This window comes from Ornithorhynchus anatinus, chromosome 17, assembly GCF_004115215.2.
Source record: "Ornithorhynchus anatinus isolate Pmale09 chromosome 17, mOrnAna1.pri.v4, whole genome shotgun sequence".
Lineage (NCBI taxonomy): Eukaryota > Metazoa > Chordata > Mammalia > Monotremata > Ornithorhynchidae > Ornithorhynchus > Ornithorhynchus anatinus.
Genome location: NC_041744.1, coordinates 1,165,967 through 1,184,884, shown reverse-complemented (window position 1 = coordinate 1,184,884; position 18,918 = coordinate 1,165,967). Strand labels below are relative to the sequence as shown.

The 18,918-nt window shown below is 58.8% G+C and overlaps 2 protein-coding genes across 3 annotated transcripts in view; one reads left to right on the top strand and one right to left on the bottom strand.

Moving 5' to 3' along the window:
• ZZEF1 (zinc finger ZZ-type and EF-hand domain containing 1) overlaps positions 1-12,935 on the bottom strand; it is a 61,025-nt gene extending 48,090 nt beyond the window's left edge. For both annotated transcript variants that reach the window (XM_029081891.2, XM_029081892.2), the window contains exons 1-7: positions 12,577-12,935; positions 5,487-5,631; positions 3,451-3,645; positions 2,936-3,107; positions 2,147-2,346; positions 1,306-1,516; positions 282-398 (exon numbers count right to left, since the gene is read on the bottom strand). In XM_029081891.2, the coding sequence (XP_028937724.1) occupies positions 282-398; positions 1,306-1,516; positions 2,147-2,346; positions 2,936-3,107; positions 3,451-3,645; positions 5,487-5,631; positions 12,577-12,894 (1,358 nt within the window). In that variant the 5' untranslated portion in view covers positions 12,895-12,935. The remainder of the gene's footprint in view (positions 1-281; positions 399-1,305; positions 1,517-2,146; positions 2,347-2,935; positions 3,108-3,450; positions 3,646-5,486; positions 5,632-12,576) is intronic.
• Positions 12,936-13,102: 167 nt separating this feature from the next.
• On the top strand, positions 13,103-18,610 carry LOC100085968 (neuferricin). The gene is made up of 4 exons (XM_029082463.2): positions 13,103-13,370; positions 16,881-17,021; positions 17,335-17,521; positions 18,170-18,610. Exons 1-4 carry the CDS (start codon positions 13,118-13,120, stop codon positions 18,381-18,383), a joined length of 795 nt encoding a protein of 264 aa, XP_028938296.1. The 5' UTR covers positions 13,103-13,117; the 3' UTR covers positions 18,384-18,610.
• The last annotated feature ends 308 nt before the right edge of the window (positions 18,611-18,918 follow it).

Sequence of the window (18,918 nt, the reverse complement as noted above, 5' to 3'; positions counted from 1 at the left end):
TTCACTGCTCTGTGCCTCGGTTCACTTGTCTGTAAAATGGGGATTAAGACTGTGAGCCCCACATGGGGCAGGAAATGTGTTCAACCTGATTAGTTTGTATCTAACCCAGCGCTTAGAACTGTGCCTGAAAAACGGTAAGTAAGAAAATAGTAACAGATGCCAATTCGGCATCCGGTCAACCGGCGACGGGGACGGTGCTCCCTGGGGCCTTTGAGGCTTTCCAGATACACACGGACCCGGGGGCCCTAATTCCGCCAGGGCCGAACCGGTCCGGAGCTCACCTGGTTATGCGGACGAGAAAGCTGTCCACCTCTTCCAGAACGTTGGGAGACAGGAAGTTGGAAAAGTCCGCAGAGCCGGGGGACAGGGACAGGGGAGGCATGTGCTGCAAAGCCTTCCTGGAGACGAAACCCAACACACGGTCAGAGCTGAGACCCAGGGCCCCGGTCTGCAGCAAGGAACGGCCCCGGCGGTCGGTAGAGACGGCCGCAGACAGATCTCCACACTTCCACCCCACGTTCGGAGCACACGGCCATCCCCTCTTCTCCTTTCGCTTTCTCGAAGAGGGAGATTTTCCTAAAAAAGGAACTCTGACTCCTGCTCAGCATCCCACCTAACTGGCAGTTGGAACCAGGGGGCTAGACCCTACCAAATCCACCCAACAGCCGGAATTAATTCTGGCCCTACAGACTTGCTGGCTGATGGGAAAATTATCTCGAAAAGGGAATTAAAGAGTAGGGTTAGCGGTCTGGGTGACTTTCTAATTGGTCAGGGGCTTTGTTGTGGCAGAAAACGGCAAGCGATCGAGTGTCCCTCACCGTCTTCCACCCTGCTGAACGGGATGAGACGACAATACGTTTTCACTGCCCGGGAAGGGTTTCAGATAAGACGGCGTCTCCTGGGAGACGTCCTTGGGGCAGGGCAGGGCGGGGCGGGGGGTCTTAGGGCACGGACTTCCCAGGCAGGGGAACGCCGGTGACCCAAGGCCTGGCACAAAGCTGGGGGTGAGCAGAAGGGCGTGGGAGGCGTCTCCGCCAGCAGTGGCGGGGGATGGCCCAGGACCACGACCACATTAGCGGACCCAGCCGGACAGCTCCGGCCAAGGGCCCGAGAGGTGGGAGAGGGCCGACACTACCGACGCTCATCCCCTAATCCGGTCTGCCCAGTGCCACGCTGGACTGAGGGGGGGGATTCCCCCAACACCCACGGCACAGTGGGCTCCCGCTGGCCCTGGCCCTGCAACCCGCCGGAAGAATCTCGCAAAGGAGGGTGGCCCTTGAGGGAGGGGGAACGGGTGGTACGTACTGAGTGTTGTGCAAAATGGTCTGAACGAAGACTGGATTCGTCTCCATGGACGCCGTCACTAGCGAAGTCAGCAGGGACCAATACCAAATGGCAGAGGCGTCCGACACGGACACTCCGACTTTCTTAATTCTCTGGAAGCCGACAGCCCTCAGGCCATGAATTCTGGTGTCGCAGCCGTCGCTGAGACATCGCTTGATGTTAATCTGCACATCTGTGGAACAGCAAGGGGGACTCAGGTCAGCTTCTCCTCTTCCTCCTTCTCCTCCACAGCCAGGACCCGAGCCACGAACTGACTCCAGGATGGGCCCAGGAACTGCCACTGGGTTTCTCCTTGGGCTAGAGCCTCCTAACCGTTCTAAGACTTGGTTTCCCCTCTTTTAAATGAGGACAAGCCCACTTGCCTCGGAGGCCTGGGGAGACAGATGGGTTTCTGGAAAGAAAATGACACTCTAAATTCAAGAGTCTGTGCCATTTCCACCCTTGCCAAAGTACTGCTGGGAGGTTGCTTCTAGAATGTGGACTTTTGAGGTTTGGGTAAAGATCGCGCAGTCGGTTTGAGCTTCCATTCCTCAGCGCCACGCGAAATCCCTTCATCCCGGCTGTGTCCCCGGGGAAGCACCACTCCTCCCTGGCCCACGCTACTGCTGGAGGCGGCTTCGGCGGCCCAAAACCCAGCCTTCCTGGGCTCCCGGCAGGGCCCGAGGCCCCGACGAACCCATCTGTGGCAGGGGAGAGGCGCTCGCTCTGTCGGGCCGCGGCCACGGCGGCTGTGCCCAGTCTCCGGTCCGCCCGTGATTTCATCCCGGGGAGGAGGGAGCCCGGCGGGCCGCGGCTGACTCACACGGCTGGCTGATGTTGGCGTTCTCCAGCAGGGTGACGTAGCCGGTGACATTGCTGGGGATGTGGACGTCTCGGACCTCCTGGAGGCTGCCGCTGTTCCTGCCCACGGCTACGGTGACCTGCTGCGGCATGTAGCTCTGGTCCGTGGCCGCCACCGCGATGGACAGGTGCCGCAGGACCACGTCCGGCTTCATCTTCAGGCTGGGAGAAAACCAGGCTGCCACATCCGCCCCTCCAGCCATCCCATCCGTCGATCGCCGGCATTCACTGAGGCCCTCTGGGCATCGGACAAGATGCACGTCCCCTGCCCTCGGGGAGCTTATGCTCCAGGCAGTCATTACTGGCATTCTATTCCTTCCACCGTATTTATTGAGCGCTTACGCACAGCACTGCGCTTAACGCTTGGGAGGGTACAATATACCAATAAACAGACACGTTCCCTGCCCACGACGAGCTTTCAAGCCCACCTACTGCTCTCTGTCTCCCACATTAGAGTGGAAGCTCCGTGTGAGCCCATTCTCCCCCGCTTGTAGGTCGGGCGCATTCCCAGTGTGTGTAGACGGTAAGCTCCTTGTGGGCAGGGAACGTGTCGGTTATATTGTTCTACTGTACTCCCCCAAGTGCTTAGTTTAGTGCTCTGCACACAATAAGCATTCAATAAATATGACCGACTGGCACCCAATGCGTTGGAAGAAATGCTGACGCTCCCAACCGGGTCCAGGCTTCCCCGTCTCGCCCTCCAAACCGTTCCCCCCATCTTCCCGGGCCCCTTCTTCCGTCGGCCACCCACCGGATCCAGTGGGAGCGCGCGCTCCCGTCCGACTGCCAGAAGGACGACGTTTCTCCATTGGTCATCTTGTCGATGTCGGCGGAGTTGGAAGAGGTCTCTATATAGGTGTAACACTTGGCGACCGATTTCAGCTTGTCCGACTCCTGGCTCCCGCGTGGATCCCCAGGACATTCTAGGGACAAATCCCGGGGCTGCCTCCGACCACTCGGAAAGATCCGACTCTCCGGGGGCTCGGCCCCGACACCGTCAAACGTCCCGGCTGGGCTGGGGGTCGAGCCCGGGTCTCCCGATTCCCAGCCCCCCATTCTCCCCGACGGACACCGCTGCCGCCCGCCAGGGTCGGGCCGTCTATCGTGCGGAGGGGTGTTCCCTGGGGGATTCCGGCCTCACCCCCTCCACCGTGGCCGCAGCCCCTCCTCAGACCTGACGCTTCCCACCACGTGCTCCGCTTCCCGGGAAAGAGAGCCGCCGCGTTCGGGCCGGGGGGCCCCGGGTGCGAGCGCTGCGGCACTCACCCTTCTCTTTCTGAGCCAGCTGGTCCAGCGAATCCCTGAGCACCGAGGACCGCATGGTGCAGATGTTGTTGCAGTGCTCCAACACCGGGTAGGGGATGGCGGTGCTGGAGATGCGGTTCCGGTGGAGGAAGCGCAGGATCAGCGACGCGTGGACGGCCCGCCGCTCCGTCGGCTCGGAAAATATGTCGATGAAACCTAGGACGAACCCCAAGCCATCATCGAAGGCGCCGAAACCTCCATGGGGTGCCCGGGAAGACCTGACCCCAACCCCTGCCCTCAGGGAGCTTCAGTCTAATGTGGGAAGAGCGATGGGGGGCTACCTTTCTGTCAGGAGCCTGTGTGTGTGAGTGGCGGGAGGGGGAGAAAGGGGGCAGCGACAGGGATTTCAGCGGAGATGAGTGCCGGGTGGGAAGGGGCTTCAGAGAGCCATGGAAAGATGCCTTATGGGGTCTCGTGTCCAGTCCCGGAGTGGGCGAGGCCGGGCATTCAGACACCCCACTGGGGACGTCGCCCTCGCGCCCCTTATGGAGGAGGCACCTCTGGGGAAGCCCAAAGAGCCACGTGCTCAAAAGGGAGAGCTGGGGCGCGGAAAGAGGCGATGCCGACAGTCCGACCTGAGAAGGCCAGACTGGAAAAGATGGGGGCAGAATAGTGGATGACAGCATCAGCGGCTTCTGTGGTGTCCCCAACACCCTCTCGGCCCCAGCTGGCCACGTTCCCACCGGGGCAAGAGGGCAGAGATAGAATAGGCAGGCGGGAAAGGGCGGCTGGAGGAAGTAAATATAACTTTACGATCAAAGAGCAATGTTGTACCGATACTCATAGACCCTGAGTTTTCTCTTTGGTGCGGTCCTAGGTAAAAGCTGCCCTTATCTATGCTAAATAGATTTGTCGTTACCTAATGCTAAATTGAAATGGGATTTCATCACTCCAGTCAAAACACTTTAAAGGTTGAGAAGGAGTTTTGTCCGTCTGTCTCCCCCGATTAGACTGTAAGCCCATCAATGGGCAAGGACCGTCTCTATCTGTTGCCGATTTGTACATTCCAAGCGCTTAGTACAGTGCTCTGCACATACTAAGCGCTCAATAAATACTATTGAATGAATGAATGAGTAAAGGAAGGGACACTTTTAAGGCAAGGTACACCTTGCAGAGAGAGGCCCTGACACTGGCTTGCTGGGAAAGACTGCTAAAAGGAAAGCAGCGTGGGCCAGTGGGAAAAGCCCGGACCTGGCGGTCAGAGGACCTGAGTTCTAATCCTGACTCCGTCACTTGTCTGTTGCAATGACCTCGGGCAAGTCACGACTTCCCTGTGCCTTAGTTACCTCATCCGTAAAATGGGGATTGAAACGTGAGTCCCGTGTGGACCGTGAATTGTGTCCGGCCTTCTATCTACCCCAGTGCTTAGTAGGTGCCTGGCACATAGTAAGCGCTTAACAAGTACCATTAAAAATAAACAAATAAAAGGGGAGAGCAGGGAGCTGCACTCTTCAAAACACGCCAATAAAAACGGTGTGAAAAGGCTACTGAGACAGGGAGAAAATCCATCCAAACAATCACGCAACCCCGAGCGGGGCTCGGAGTCGAAAATGTCAACAAAGACATTCCGGGGTTGCAAAGACTGCTCGGCTATTGCTCCACCCCGAACCTCCGAGGCTCTTCTTTGAATTCAAGACATTTTTTCTCTGCCAGAAAGTGAGGGCGGGACCCACGGGGAGCCTAACAGCACCGAATGGACCGGAAACGCGGATCCAGGGTTTCCACTGCCCACGGCGAGGACACCTCGGCCGTTCCGAACGCCGCCGGGACCGACGACTGAAGCCGAAATCCGTAGGGAAGGGGGTTTCCCTTTTTGACCGGACCTGGACGGAGCCTTGGAGGGCACTTGGGGAGATACTCAGACTGGGCGGCCATTGCACCCAGGGACCGTTTCTCTATCTCTAAACCCGCCCACCGGCCCGGCCCGAGGGCAGGGCCAGGGACCCGAAAGGCCGGCACCAGCCGGTCTCCCTCCCGGCCTAGCGGGCTGCTCTTACCTGGAACGAGCGAGCAGGCCTGGAGCTGTCTGATGACGTGGCTCAGCTCCCCTTGGAGGTTGGCCCCACTAGAGTTCTTGAGGGCCTCCAGCATCCCTTCCACGTCCACGGCGCCGTCCCCCTCGGCGTCGAACTGGGCAAAGGCCTGCGGGGCAGAGGGCGGAGCGTGGTTGGCACCCTCGGTCCCCCCCAGAATACACATCGGGGTGCATTCCGCTCGAGGTGCCGGATCTCAGCCCCGGCCACGCCGACGGTGGGAAGCAGAGGCGGGGGAGGTTCAACTCGCTGAAGCGACCTCAAAGTTGGATTGTGTGCGGAGGGTCCTGTGCCATTTCGACCCACGGCACCCCGACGAACAACAACCTGTTGGCCTGCCGGCCGGGGGTGACCAATGGCCAGATTTAGGCCTCACTTGGATGCAGACGGTGGCCTCCGCTACCCCCGGGGAGAAACTCCCCCGTCCATCCACCCTATATCTCCCAAATGCTCAAGATCCAATCTGAGGAAGTAAGGCCTGAATAAGCCTCACTTGTGGGTCTCTCCTGATGACCTAATGAATGAATGACCTGACGACTGCCAACTAATCAATCGATCAATGGTATTTATTGAGCACTTACTATAATAATAATGATAATAATGGTATTTGTTAAGCGCTTCCTATGTGCCAGGTACCGTACTAAGCGCTGGGGTGAATACAGGCAAATGGGGCTGGACAGAGTCCGTCCCACGTGGGCTGAGAGTCTCAATCCCCATTTTCCAGATGAGGTCACTGAGGCCCAAAGAAGTAAAGTGACTTGCCCACAGTCACCCAGCAGACAAGTGGCGGAGTCGGGATTAGAATCCATGACCTTCTGACTTCCAGGCCCCTGCTCTAACCACTACGCCATGCCGCTTCAGAGCACTTTACTAAGCACTCGGGAGAGGACAAGGTAACAGAATTAGCAAACATTCCAATCCTGAAGATTAAAGAGGAGTTCCTCCAACCCGTTTCTGGGGTCTGGGCTCCGCACTCCGTTGAATTTGCCAAAGAAACGCTTTGGCATCGGGACCCGGCACCCCAATACTACATCTTCCTGAGGGGCAAGAGGCCAACGGGCGACCGCGGAGATCGGAGGCTAGAAGGCTCCCCAGGTTGTTGTCCCACCCAAGAACAAGACACATTTCCCCCCGGCGCTCCTCTTTCTGTCTTCTTTTTCACACAGAAGGGAGGCTCGGTGGCTTGACGGGATATTTTGGATTCTCAGAGATGGCCACCGCTATTAAGTCGGGGGCCCTACAGCGACGCAGTCCCTGAGAACCCTGCCCGTTTTCCCCCAGACCATATCTGATCCTGTCCCGACAAGAAAGCGGCTGACTGCTGCCTCAATAACCAAAGCTCGGGTTTTTTGGAAAGCGGCTTCTGACCCTCCCTTGCCTGGGACACCCTTGGCTTAAGTTGAGGGGAGGGGCGAGCCCGTCCCGAGTGGCCAACAGGGCCTTCCACTTGGCTGCCCGCTCTAGAAACCCAGCCCACCCTAGTGCCTAGACAGAGTTCCAGTAACCGAGACGTCTAGAGAGTGCTCGTCTGCCTTGTCAGAACGTCACTTGCCATCAGCCTTCCGGATCAAATCAATCCCAGCTGGCTGCCCCCTGGGTCGGAGAAAAACCTCTCCCCACAGGCCTCCCGGAGCCAAGCCATGGAGGTCAGACTCTGGTCCCTTGTCCTCGGATCAACTACAAGAGAGACCGTGCTCGCGTGACCACTCGGTGGACAATCCCTCGACGCTGCAACAGCAGGTCAGGGGGCAGGGAGGACGGGCCTGGCAGTCAAACCATGAAGCCAGTCAGTCAATCATATTTTCAGAGTGCTTACTGTGTGCAGAGCACTGTACTAAGCACTTGGGAGAGTACAACAGAACAACATAACAGACACAATCCCTGCCCGCAATGAGCTTAGAGGCGTTTGGTGGTTCTGGCACAGAAGCCAGGTCAGTGGAGCCCTGGGGAGCAGTGGCCCCAAAATCGTTCTTTCACCACGGTCACTCGCATTTTCCCTGCTCCCTCCCCTCTTTAGCATTCCCAGAGCCAAAGTTAAACAGATCGGATCCTTGTGACTAATGTGCATGTCGTCAGGCCGCCACCCCTCTCACCCCCTCATTACCGCTGCCGGCCCGTCTTGGACGGAGCCTGGGCCCTGCGGTATCCTCTACAGAGGTTTTGTTGGATGACTGGTCACCAAGGAGCCCATTTTTTCAGCTGATCTTTTAGGGAAGTTCCCTCGCTCCCAACCACCTCCCCCAGCTCAAGTTTCTCAGTCAGAACTCCTTACGCACAAACCCTATTACCTTAGCTCTTACTCATCTACCTCTCCTCTTTTTCTTCTTCCTCCTGCCAGTACAGTCAATCAATCGTATTTACTGAGCACTTACTGTGTGCAGAGCATTGTACTAAGCACTCGGGAGAGTACGGTGTAACAATAAAAAGACACATTCCCTGCCCACAATGAGCTTACAGTCTAGAGGGGGAGACAGACATTAATATAAGGAAATTACGGACAAATTACAGTCTTTGTCCTGACGTCTCCCCAGCTAGACCAGAATTTCCCTGAGGGCAGGGATCCTGTCTCTACCGTGCTCTCCAAATGTCTAGTTTAGTGCTCTATACACCAGAGATTGTAAGTACCTTGGGGCAGGAATCACATCTACTGTACGCAACCATAGTTTCCCAAGTGTTTAGTGTGGGGCTTAGCACTCAACAGGCATTTAGTAAGTACCACTTAGAAATACAGTGCCAGAGACTGGGCTTTATATTTGACTGACGCTGACCCAGTAAATTTCAAGGGAAAACGAGACTGCAAAACCCACCCGTTAACACAACCCAAACATTCATTTCCTTGAAGGAGGGAAAAAAAATCACTTCATGCTGCTCTGGAAATGTTTTTAAAAGGAAAATTTGAGACTATCTTGCCCCACACCCAAACCACACAACTGGCCACAAATTGGTAAATGTGTTAAAAAAAAAATATAGGCTCGACAACATTAATGATGCACTAGAGTCAAAGCCCTCTTCAAGGAGTAGAAATGGCTGTTGTTCAGTGGATTTTCATTTCGTAACTTAGTTCAAAATCCTTGCAGATCTTTTTCATAAAACACACACCAAGGAAATAGGTCAATGTCTTTTTTGTTCTCTTTTCACCGGAGCGGAGGGTATGGGGCATAAAGAAGCCGACCCTACTGTGTTCGAAAAGATAATCTGGGGTCCTTCCCCAACTACCGGGGTCCTGGATCTTATTAACCCTTCGGCTTCCTCAGGTATGTAATTATTTATTTATACCCTCCCGTGGCACTTTGTGTCGATCGAACATTTGATTTTACCGACTGACTCTGGTTCCCTGGCTCATCAGTATTTCCACGCCCTCCCCACAGTTAGGGTGGACGTTCTCTGCGGGCAGGGAACGTGTCTCGTGCCCCTGCTGAACTTCTGAGCACCCAGTACGCTAACGCCGCCTTCAGTGGATGTCGGTCAGCAGGCGCCGTTGCTTCTGAGGCTCCTTCCTGTGTCGGCAGGGCCGCGCATGCTACGCATTCGTTAGGTGTGAGATTTTCTCTCAACTGCCATTATTGGTTTCCTGTAACCCTTAAGACAACGTGCAAAGTCCAATCTCTGGCACGATCTCCGTTTCATCTCCCTCTTCCCTTCCCTTCCCTCTCTCGACATCGACTTTGTTTCTCAAGACGGCTGCGTCGCCCCTCCGGAGAAATCCTAGTGGCAGGAAACACCACCTTTACCGGGCTGGAGGCCCACGCTGGCGAGAGGATGTCCAGACCCACCAGGCTAGGGGGAGACCCCAGACCCTCCGGGACCCCCACAGACCCCCACAAACACCGTCTCCCAGTGCCGCCTTCCGCCAGGGCGGTTTTGGAGAACAGGCACCCAACAGGCCTCTCGAAAACACTGGAGAGCCTCCAGGAGGGAGAGGTGGGCCTACTTCCCTACAGCAGCTCCCCACGAAGAAGCCTGCTCTGCACACCCCGATCCTCCCCCGTCACCCAGATGGCCCCCAGCGTGGGTCAAGGAGTCCTCTTGGCCGCTCCCGGACTTCAGCGGCCCTGGCCCGGGAACCCACGGCGGTCTTCTCCATCACAAGGGCTGGACTGACAGAAACCCCTCCTCTACTCCCCTCCTGGCTCCCTCCCTCTGCAGGACCAGCCCGCCGCCTCACAGCCTCCTTCCTCAGGGCTCCACTCTCGGGGATTCTCCTCAGTCCCCTCTCCACGGACCCTTCCTCTGAGACGTCTCCTCAGCCCCCTCCTCCCCACAGGACCCCCAGCCCACAACTCTTCTCAGCCTCAGCCTCCTCCTCCTCACAGCATCTGACCCCAGCCTCCCCACTCCAAGGTCTTCTCCTTAAGATGCTCCTCAGCCCCCTCCTCTCCACAGTCCCTCTCTCCAAAGCCCCCCACCCCATAATTCTTCTCAGCCTCTTCCTCCCCACAGCACCTTACCCCAGCCTCCCCACTCCAAGGCCCTTCTCCCCTAAGATTCTCCTCAGCCCCTTCCTCTCCATAGCCCCTCACTCCATGATTGTCCTCAGGCCCCTCTGAGCCCCACAACTCCTCTCTCCAAAGTCCCCGGTATGATTCTCCTCGACCCCCTCCTACCCACATCTCATCTCTCCATGGCTCCCCCACCTCACAGTTCTCCTCAGCCCCCTTCTGCCCATGGCTCCCCTCTCCACAGCCCACCACCCCACCATTCTCTTCAGTCCCCTTTACCCCACAGCCCTCTCTCCAGGGTCGCCCACCCCCCCCATTCTCCTCAGGCCCCTTCTTCCCCCGGCTCCTCTCGCCACGATTCTCCTCAGCCCCCCTTCTCCCGTCAGATCCTCGCTCCATGGCCGCCCACCCCACCATTCTCCTCATCCCCCTTCTTCCCCTGGCTCCTCTCTCCATGATTCTCCTCAGCCTCCTCCTCCCTGACTCCTCTATGACCCTAGAGTTCTCCACAGTTCTCCTCAGTCCCCTTTCAATCAACCATATTTATTACGCGCTTACTGTGCGCAGAGCACTGGACTAAGAATTTGGGAAAGTACACTACGACAACAAACAAACAGTGACATTCCCTGCTCACATTGAGCTCGCTGTCCTAGAGTGGAGGAGACAGACGTCAATAAAAATAAATAAAATTAAAACGGATCAAATTTTCTCCACAGCCTTCCTTCCAGGGCCTGGGAGTCAGAAGGTCAAAGTTTCTAATCCTACTCCGCCGCTTGTCTACCGTGTGGCCTTGGGCAAGTCGCTTCACTTCTCTGGGCCTCAGTTTCCTCATCTGTCAAATGGGGATTGAGACCGTGAGCCCCACAAGGGACAGGGACTGTGTCCAACCTGATTTGCTCCTATCCACCCTAGCGTCTAGTACACTGCCTGGCACATAGTGAGCGCTTAAATACCATAATCATCATTATTATTATTCTCCTCAGAGCCCCTCTTCCCCAAGGCTCCCAAGACCCCACGATTCTCCTCAGCCCCCTTCTCCCCAGGTATCTGTTGCCGAATTGTCCATTCCAAGCGCTTAGTACAGTGCTCTGCACATAGTAAGCGCTCAATAAATACGACTGAATGAATGAATGTAAGCTCCTTGTGGGCAGGGATCGTCACCATTTATTGTTGCGTTGTACCCTCAATTACAATTATGGTATTGGTTAAGTGCTTACTACTAGAGAAGCAGCGTGGCTTAGTGGAAAAAGCCCGGGCTCGGGAGTCAGAGGTTGTGGGTTCTAATCCCGGCTCGGCCACTTGTCAGCTGGGTGACTTTGGGCAAGTCACTTCACCTCTCTGGGCCTCAGTTCCCTCATCAGTCAAATGGGGATGAAGACTGGGAGCCCCATGTGGGACAACCTGATCACCCTGGATCTACTCCAGCGCTTAGAAGAGTCCTTGGCACATAGTAAGTGCTTAACAAATACCAACATTATTACTATTACGTGCTGGGCACTGTTCTAAGCACTGAGGCAATAATAATAATGATGATGGTACTTGGGTGTTTACTGTGTGCTTCTCTGCGCCTCAGTGACCTCATCTATAAAATGGGGATGAAAACTGGGAGCCCCATGTGGGACAACCTGATGACCTTGCATCCCCTCCAGCACTCAGAACAGCGCTTTGCATGTAGTAAGCGCTTAACAAATACCACCATTATTATTATGTGCTGAGCACTGTTCCAAGCGCTGGTTGAGATCCAAGGTAATGGGGTTGTCCCATGTGGGGCTCGCTGTCTTAAGCCCCATTTTGCAGAGGAGGTCACTGAGGCCCAGAGAGGTGAAGGGGCCTGCCCGGGGTCACCCAGCAGACAAGTGGCAGATGGAGGGGGATTAATAATAATAATAATAATAATAATAATAAATTATGTTGGTATTTGTTAAGCGCTTACTACGTGCCCAGCACTGTTCTAAGCACTGGGGTAGATACAAGGTCCTCAGGTTGTCCCACGTGGGGCTCCCAGTCTTCACCCCCATTTTGCAGAGGAGGTCAGCGAGGCCCAGAGAAGCGAAGTGGCCTGCCTGGGGTCACCCAGCGGACAAGTGGCGGATGGAGGGGGATTAATAATAATAATGATGTCGGTATTTGTGAAGCGCTTACTATATGCCCAGCACTGTTCTAAGCGCTAGGGTAGATACAAGGTCATCAATAAATACTATTGAATGAATGAATGAAGGAAGTGGCCTGCCTGGGGTCACCCAGCGGACAAGTGGCGGATGGAGGGGGATTAATAATAGTAATAATAATAACGATAACGTTGGCATTTGTTAAGCGCTTACTATGTGCCCAGCACTGTTCTAAGCGCTGGGGGAGATACAAGGTCATCAGGTTGTCCCACGTGGGGCTCCCAGTCTTCACCCCCATTTTGCAGAGGAGGTCGGCGAGGCCCAGAGCAGCGAAGTGTCCCGGCCGGGGTCACCCGGCGGACAAGCGTCGGGTGGGGGGGGGGGGGGGATCAGAACCCGCCGCTCAGGCCAGAGAAGGCCGAGCGCTTAGGAGAGGGTTGTGCGGAGAGCGAGGGCTCCGTCCGCGGTGGCGGAGGAGCGCGGGGGGCTCGGGGGTGGCGGGGTCACCTCCTCGCACTGGTCCCGGGTGCAGCCGGCGCCGCGGCTCTCCAGGGTCTCGCTGAACTGGTCGAGGGTGACGGTGTCGTCGCCGCGGCCCAGCCGCTCCTCCAGCCAGCGCAGCAGCGCGCCGTGATGTCGCGACAGCAGCGACTCCCCCAGCGCCGCCGGCCGCAGCCGCGCCGCCGCCTCCCGCAGCCGGGCCTGCTCCAGCAGCGCCGGGGCCGGCGGCAGGACCGGCCCCGGCCCCGGTCCCGCCGGACCCCCGGCCGCCGCCGCCGCCGCCGCCTCCTCCTCCTCGCTGCTGTGGCTCGGCGCGTTCCCCATCGGAGGCCTCGCCCGCCGCCCGGCCGCCCGGCCCTCTCCTCCTCCTCCTCCTCCTCCTCCTCCCCGCCGACACCTGTCAAGCCCGGCCGGCGGGAGGACGGGCAAAGGAGGCCGCTCGGCTTCACTGCCGTCAAGCGCCGCCGTCCGTCGCGAAAGGCCGCGAAGCGCCAGGGGGCGAGCGCGGGGCCGCCGTGGGGCGGGCCGGGCCGTGCCCTCATCCAAGATGGCGGCGCCGACCCTCCCGCGGCCGCCATGTTGGGTCCGGGCGGCCGGCGGGGCGGTGGCGGCGGGCCTGGCCGCGGCCTGGCTGCTGGGCCGGCCGGCCGGGCCCCGCCTGCTGAGGCCGGCCGAGCTGGGCCAATACCGGGGCGGCGGCCGGGCCCCGGGGCTCTTCCTCGCCGTGCTGGGCCGCGTCTTCGACGTGCTCCCCGGCGGCGGCCACTACGGGCCCGGCCGGCCCTACAGCCACTTCGCAGGTACCGGGGAGCCTCCCCCGGCCCGGCCGGGGGAACGGTCATCCCGACGGCCTCGCCTCTGCCCCCCGGCGCTGCGGGGAGGCCACGAGGCTGGGAGAGAACCCGGGCTGGGGAGGACGTGGGGCCTGCCGCTCGCCGGCCGGGCCGGTCCCTTCTCCGGGCCTCACTGACCTCATCTGGAAAATGGGGATTAACCGGGAGCCCCCTTGGTTCTCTTTAGTTGCCATTGTTTTTACGAGATGTGCTTCCCCTTCACTCTGTTTATCGCCATTGTTCTCGTCTGTGCGTCTCCCCCGATTAGACTGTAAGCCCCTCAAAGGGCAGGGACCGGCTCTATCTGTGGCCGACTTGTTCATCCCAAGCGCTTAGTCCGGTGCTCTGCACATAGGAAGCGCTCAAGAAATACGATTGAATGAATGAATGAATGAACAGGGCTCTGCCCATAGGAAGCGCTTAACGAATGCCAACATTATTGAGGAGCAGCGTGGCTCGGTGGAAAGAGCCCGGGCTGGGGAGGCAGAGGCCGTGGGTTCTTACGCTTGGCACCTGGGCCAGTCCCTTCTCTGGGCCTCACTGACCTCATCTGGAAAGTGGGGATTAACCGGGAGCCCCCCCCCCCCCCCCAGCGCTTAGAACAGGGCTCTGCCCATAGGAAGCGCTTAACGGATACCAGTATTATAGAGAAGCAGCGTGGCTCGGTGGAAAGAGCCCGGGCTGGGGAGGCAGAGGTCGTGGGTTCCGCCACCTGGGCCAGTCCCTTCTCTGGGCCTCACTGACCTCATCTGGAAAATGGGGATTAATTGGGAGCCTCACCTGGCACCACCTGATGACCCTGGATCTCCCCCAGAGCTTAGAACAGGGCTCTGCACATAGGAAGCGCTTAACAAATACCAACATTATTATTATTATTATCAGGCTCACGATCTTTATCCCCATTGGACAGACGAGGTCACCGAGGAGTGAAGTGACTTGCCCAAACTCACCCAGCGGACAAGCGGCGGAGCAGGAATTCGAACCCACCACCTCCGACTCCCCCGCTTCCACCGAGCCATGCTGCTTCTCCAATACGGGCCTATTAAAAATAATAATGATGGTATTTGTTAAGCGCTTACTATGTGCACAGCACTGTTCTAAGTGCAGGGGGGAGATACAGGGTGATCAGGTTGTCCCACATGAGGTTCACAGTCTTCATCCCCATTTTACAGATGCGGCCCAGAGAAGTTAAGTGACTTGCCCACAGTCACACAGCTGACAAGGGGCAGAACCTGGATTCGAACCCATGACCTCTGACTCCCAAGCCTGGGCTCTTTCCACTGAGCCATGCTGCTTCCCATTTGATTGAGCCCTTGTTGGGTGCGGGCACTGTACTAGGCGCTCGGGAGAGGACGCTACGGCCATAAACAGACACGTTCCCGGCCCCCAGCGGGCCGACGGGCCCGAGGTCCTCCAGATTCCAGGCTCCTTGTGGGTAGGGAACCTGTCGGCCAGAATCTGTTGTGTAGGACTCTCCCGAGCGCTTAGTACAGTGCTCTGCACACGGCGAGGGCTCCGTAAATACCGTTGCTGATGATCTGTGGTATTTGTTAAGCAGTATGTGCCAAGCGCAGGGATAGTTAGAAGATAATCAGGCCCCACCGGAGGCTCACGCTTTTTTAGTAGGAGAGAGAAGAGATAATGAATCCCCGCTGGGCCGATGAGGGTACTGAGGCACAGAGGAAGTGAAGTGACCTGGCCAAGGTCACGCAGCGGACGAGTGGCAGAGCGAGGATTAGAACCCAGTTACTGTGACTCCCAGGCCCCGGGGCTCTTTCCAGTAGGCTGCACCGCTCCAAGCAGCGTGGATTGGGGCCAGCCCTAGCGCTTAGCACAGAGTCTGGCAAGCGGTCTCAGTCCGAGAAAAGAGGGCCCGGCCCGGTCACCCTCCCAGGCGGGACTAGACCTTGGCCGCGGCGGGATGTGTGGTACGCGGCCTCTGACCACCTTTGACAAGACTGTAGACGACGTCCCGAACCCGCGCCTCCCTCCTCCTCATCCTTCCTCCGCCTAAGGAGCTGCTGCCGCGCCTGGCTCCGTCCTGGGGCTGCAAGGAGGGAGAAGCAGCGAGGCCTAGTGGAAAGGGGACGGGCTTGGGAGTCAGAAGGTCCTGGGTTCTAATTGCGACTCTGCCACACGTCTGCCGTGATCTTGGGCCAGTCACTTAACTTCTCTGGGCCCCAGTTACTTCATCTGTAAAACGGAGATTATGACTGTGAGCCCCATGTGGGATAATAATGTTGGTATCTGTCAAGCGCTTACTATGTGCCGAGCACTGTTCTAAGCGCTGGAGTAGATACAGGGGAATCAGGTTGTCCCACGTGGGGCTCACAGTCTTAATCCCCATTTTACAGATGAGGTAACTGAGGCCCAGAGAAGTGAAGTGACTTGCCCACAGTCACACAGCTGACAAGTGGCAGAGCTGGGATAGGGATTGGATCCAACCTGATTAGCTTGTATTTTCCCCTAGCACTTAGTACAGTGTCTGGCCCATAGTAAGCGCTGAACGTATACCATTAAAAAAGAACCCAGAAGGCCGAGCTCAACAATTCAGGACAACATCAACAAAAACATTTAACTACTGAGCTCCGTGGGCCCCTCACTGTTCTGTCGTCAACACCCCAAGTAATTTCCAAGCGCTTCCCAGAGCGCAAAGCACGATACTGAGTGTTGAGGAGAGGACGACTGGAAAAAGACCCACAATCGCCGCCCTCCGGGAACTTTAAGGCGGGAGGCAGATAGACAGAAAATGACTAACGGGTAGCGGAAGGAGGAGAAAGAACAGAGAAGGATACACCAGGAAGAAAGTAGCGGAAGAAATAATATACAAATACAAGACGCTCTTGTTATATTCTACTCTCCCAAGTGCTCAGTACAATGCGCTGCACACAGCGCTTAATAAATGCGACATTGATGTCCAGGCAGAGACCCCACCCCCACCCCTTTAATGGAGGCTTCTGCCCTAAAGCCCGGACATTAGACCTAGAAAGACCACCCCTTTAAAGGTGGAAAAAGCACGGGCCTGGGAGTTCCGGGACATCCCGGATTTAGTCTCAGAACTAGTCCCCGCTGGGCCGCCGTGACCTTCATCCATTCGATGTGTACAGTGCTCACTGTGTGCGAAACACTGGACTAAGCGCTTGGGAGAGTACAATATACCAACAAATCACATGGGTTCCCTGGGTCTCAGTTCCCTCGTCTGTATCACGGGGATAAAATAGCCATCCTTTTTGGACTGTGAGCCCAGGGAGGGACACCGACGGTCTCTCTTGTGGATCTGCTCCAGCGCTTCTCGTCGTGACCTTGCTCCACCCCCGGCCAATACACATGGACGGGGACCCCTCCCTCTAATAGAGACTTCTCTCTTTCAGTTCCCCCCCTTCTCTCCCAGCCAGTACACAAGGCTGGGGACCCCCTCCCCGCGCCCCCCCCCCCCCCCCCCCCCCCCGGCTACTAACAGAGGCTTCCGTCCTTCAGGCCGTGATGCCTCACGAGCGTTCGTCACCGGGGACTTCAGTGAAACGGGCCTGGTGGATGATGTGTCCGACCTGTCGCCTGCCCAGATGCTGACGCTGCACAACTGGCTCTTGTTCTACGAGAAGAACTACGAGTTTGTCGGTAGGTGCCCGGGGCTGGGGGGCCGGGGAGGGACCGGGGGGCCGGAACCCATCCCCCTCGCCTCGACGACCTCCCGCATCAGAACCGACCTCCTCGGTCGGCCCCGGGGGGCCGGAGGCGTAGACGCCCTCTGTCCAGAGCGGTCAGGTACGGACCAGTGGGGGCCGGGGGGAGGGAGAGGACCTCCCGGGCCGCTGGGTCCGGGTTAGGGGCCCCGCCCCCGAAGTGGGTCGCCGCCACCCCGGGCTCTGCCCGCCAGCCCGTCCCCGGGCCCCCGTGGGCCGCCACGACTCCGGCCCCTCCTCTCCCTCAGGGAAGCTGGTCGGGAGGTTCTACGGGGAGGACGGCGAGCCCACGCAGGCCCTGGTGCTCGCCGAGGCCGCCATCGCCGAAGGGCTCCGGGCCCGGGCCCGGGACGACGAGCTGAAGCGCCAGTTCCCGCCGTGCAACTCGGAGTGGAGCGCCGCCGGCGGCAGCCGGTTCTGGTGCTCCAGGCAGAGGTAACCCACCCTCCGCTCCCCCGACGGGTAGCCCCGGTCCCGCCGGGGCCGAGCGGGACGGGGGGGGGGCGGACGTGGCTCCGGTGTCGGAGCCCAGCCCGCTCTCGGACGGGGAGGAGACTCGTGGGGGTCCCCTTCCACCCGCTGGATCTCGGCCCCCCCCGCCCCTCCGTCCCCCAGCAGCGGCCCGGGGGTTCGGCGGGAGAAACCGAGGCTCGGGAGCGGCCTGGAAAGGCGCGGGAGGCTCTGCTAGGAGCAGGCCTTTGGATCAGCCGTGGGTCTCCGCGGGCCCCGAGGTTCTGGATGATGGAGAGCGGGTTACTTTGCTAGTGCTCCTTGCCCGCGTCCTCCTTTGACCCCCCGCCGTCCTACTGAAGGAGGGGAGCTCTCCCCACTTTACAGAAGGGGAACGGAGGAGGCCCTGGCAGGCCAGAGCCAGGGCGGGAGTCCGGAGTCCGGGCTGCCCGCCTAGGGGCCCGCGTGACCCCGGATCCGCCCGTGGTCCTCGGGGGGCCCGGAGGCAGACGGCGGTGGAGGATTCCTCCCGCTTCCCCTTAAAGGTCCACCAGCCGGGCCTCCCTCCGGCGGCCGGAACGGGCCCCGGAGCCGAGCAAGCGACAGCTCCGTCTTGTCCTGTCCTGTCCGCAGCGGGGGCGTGAGCAGGGACTGGGTTGGCGTCCCTCGCCGGCTGTACCAGCCCGGCCCCACGGGCCCCCAGTGCGTCTGCGTGCGGCCCACGGGGCCCCCCTCCGACCGGCGGGCGGAGGCGGAGGACCGCGGCCGAGGAGACCTGGACCACCCGAGCCTGCAGGAGTTCGAGGGCTGCGCCCCCCTAGCCGCCGCCTGCGTCCCGCGGGGCTGAGCTGGACGCCGGGGGCCCCGCGTCACCCCTCACCGGATCGGGGACCCCGCGTCACCCCTCGCCCGAAGGGGGGCTGGACAGGAGCGGGGGAAGCCGGGCCCTGGGACCGCACCGCTTCTGGGCATCGTGCTGACCTGAGCACCCGGGAGGCCCCACCCTCCCTCGCGCAAGCACTTCCAGTCTGGGAACATTCCAACCGTTCAAATAAAAGACATTTCATCATCCTCCCCAGAGCACGGCAGCTGTGGATGGGGTCGGGCGGGAGGCGGGGTGGCCAGTTGACCTACCCCCCAGCCCACTGGACCGTTAAACTCTCTGAGTCTCGTAGTGGGTGGAACCCTGCCGGCCTGACCTTTTAGAGCCCAGAGTGCTTTCACACACCTGTATCATGCTCCCGTTTTACAGATGAGAAAGCCGAGACCTAGAGCGGCCAAGTGACCTGCCCGCGCGAGCTCGCTCAGCCAGGGCCAGAGTTGGCAGTAGAGCCCGGGTCACCTGGCTCCTTCCCCTTCACCCGCCCACCTGGGGCCCGCCC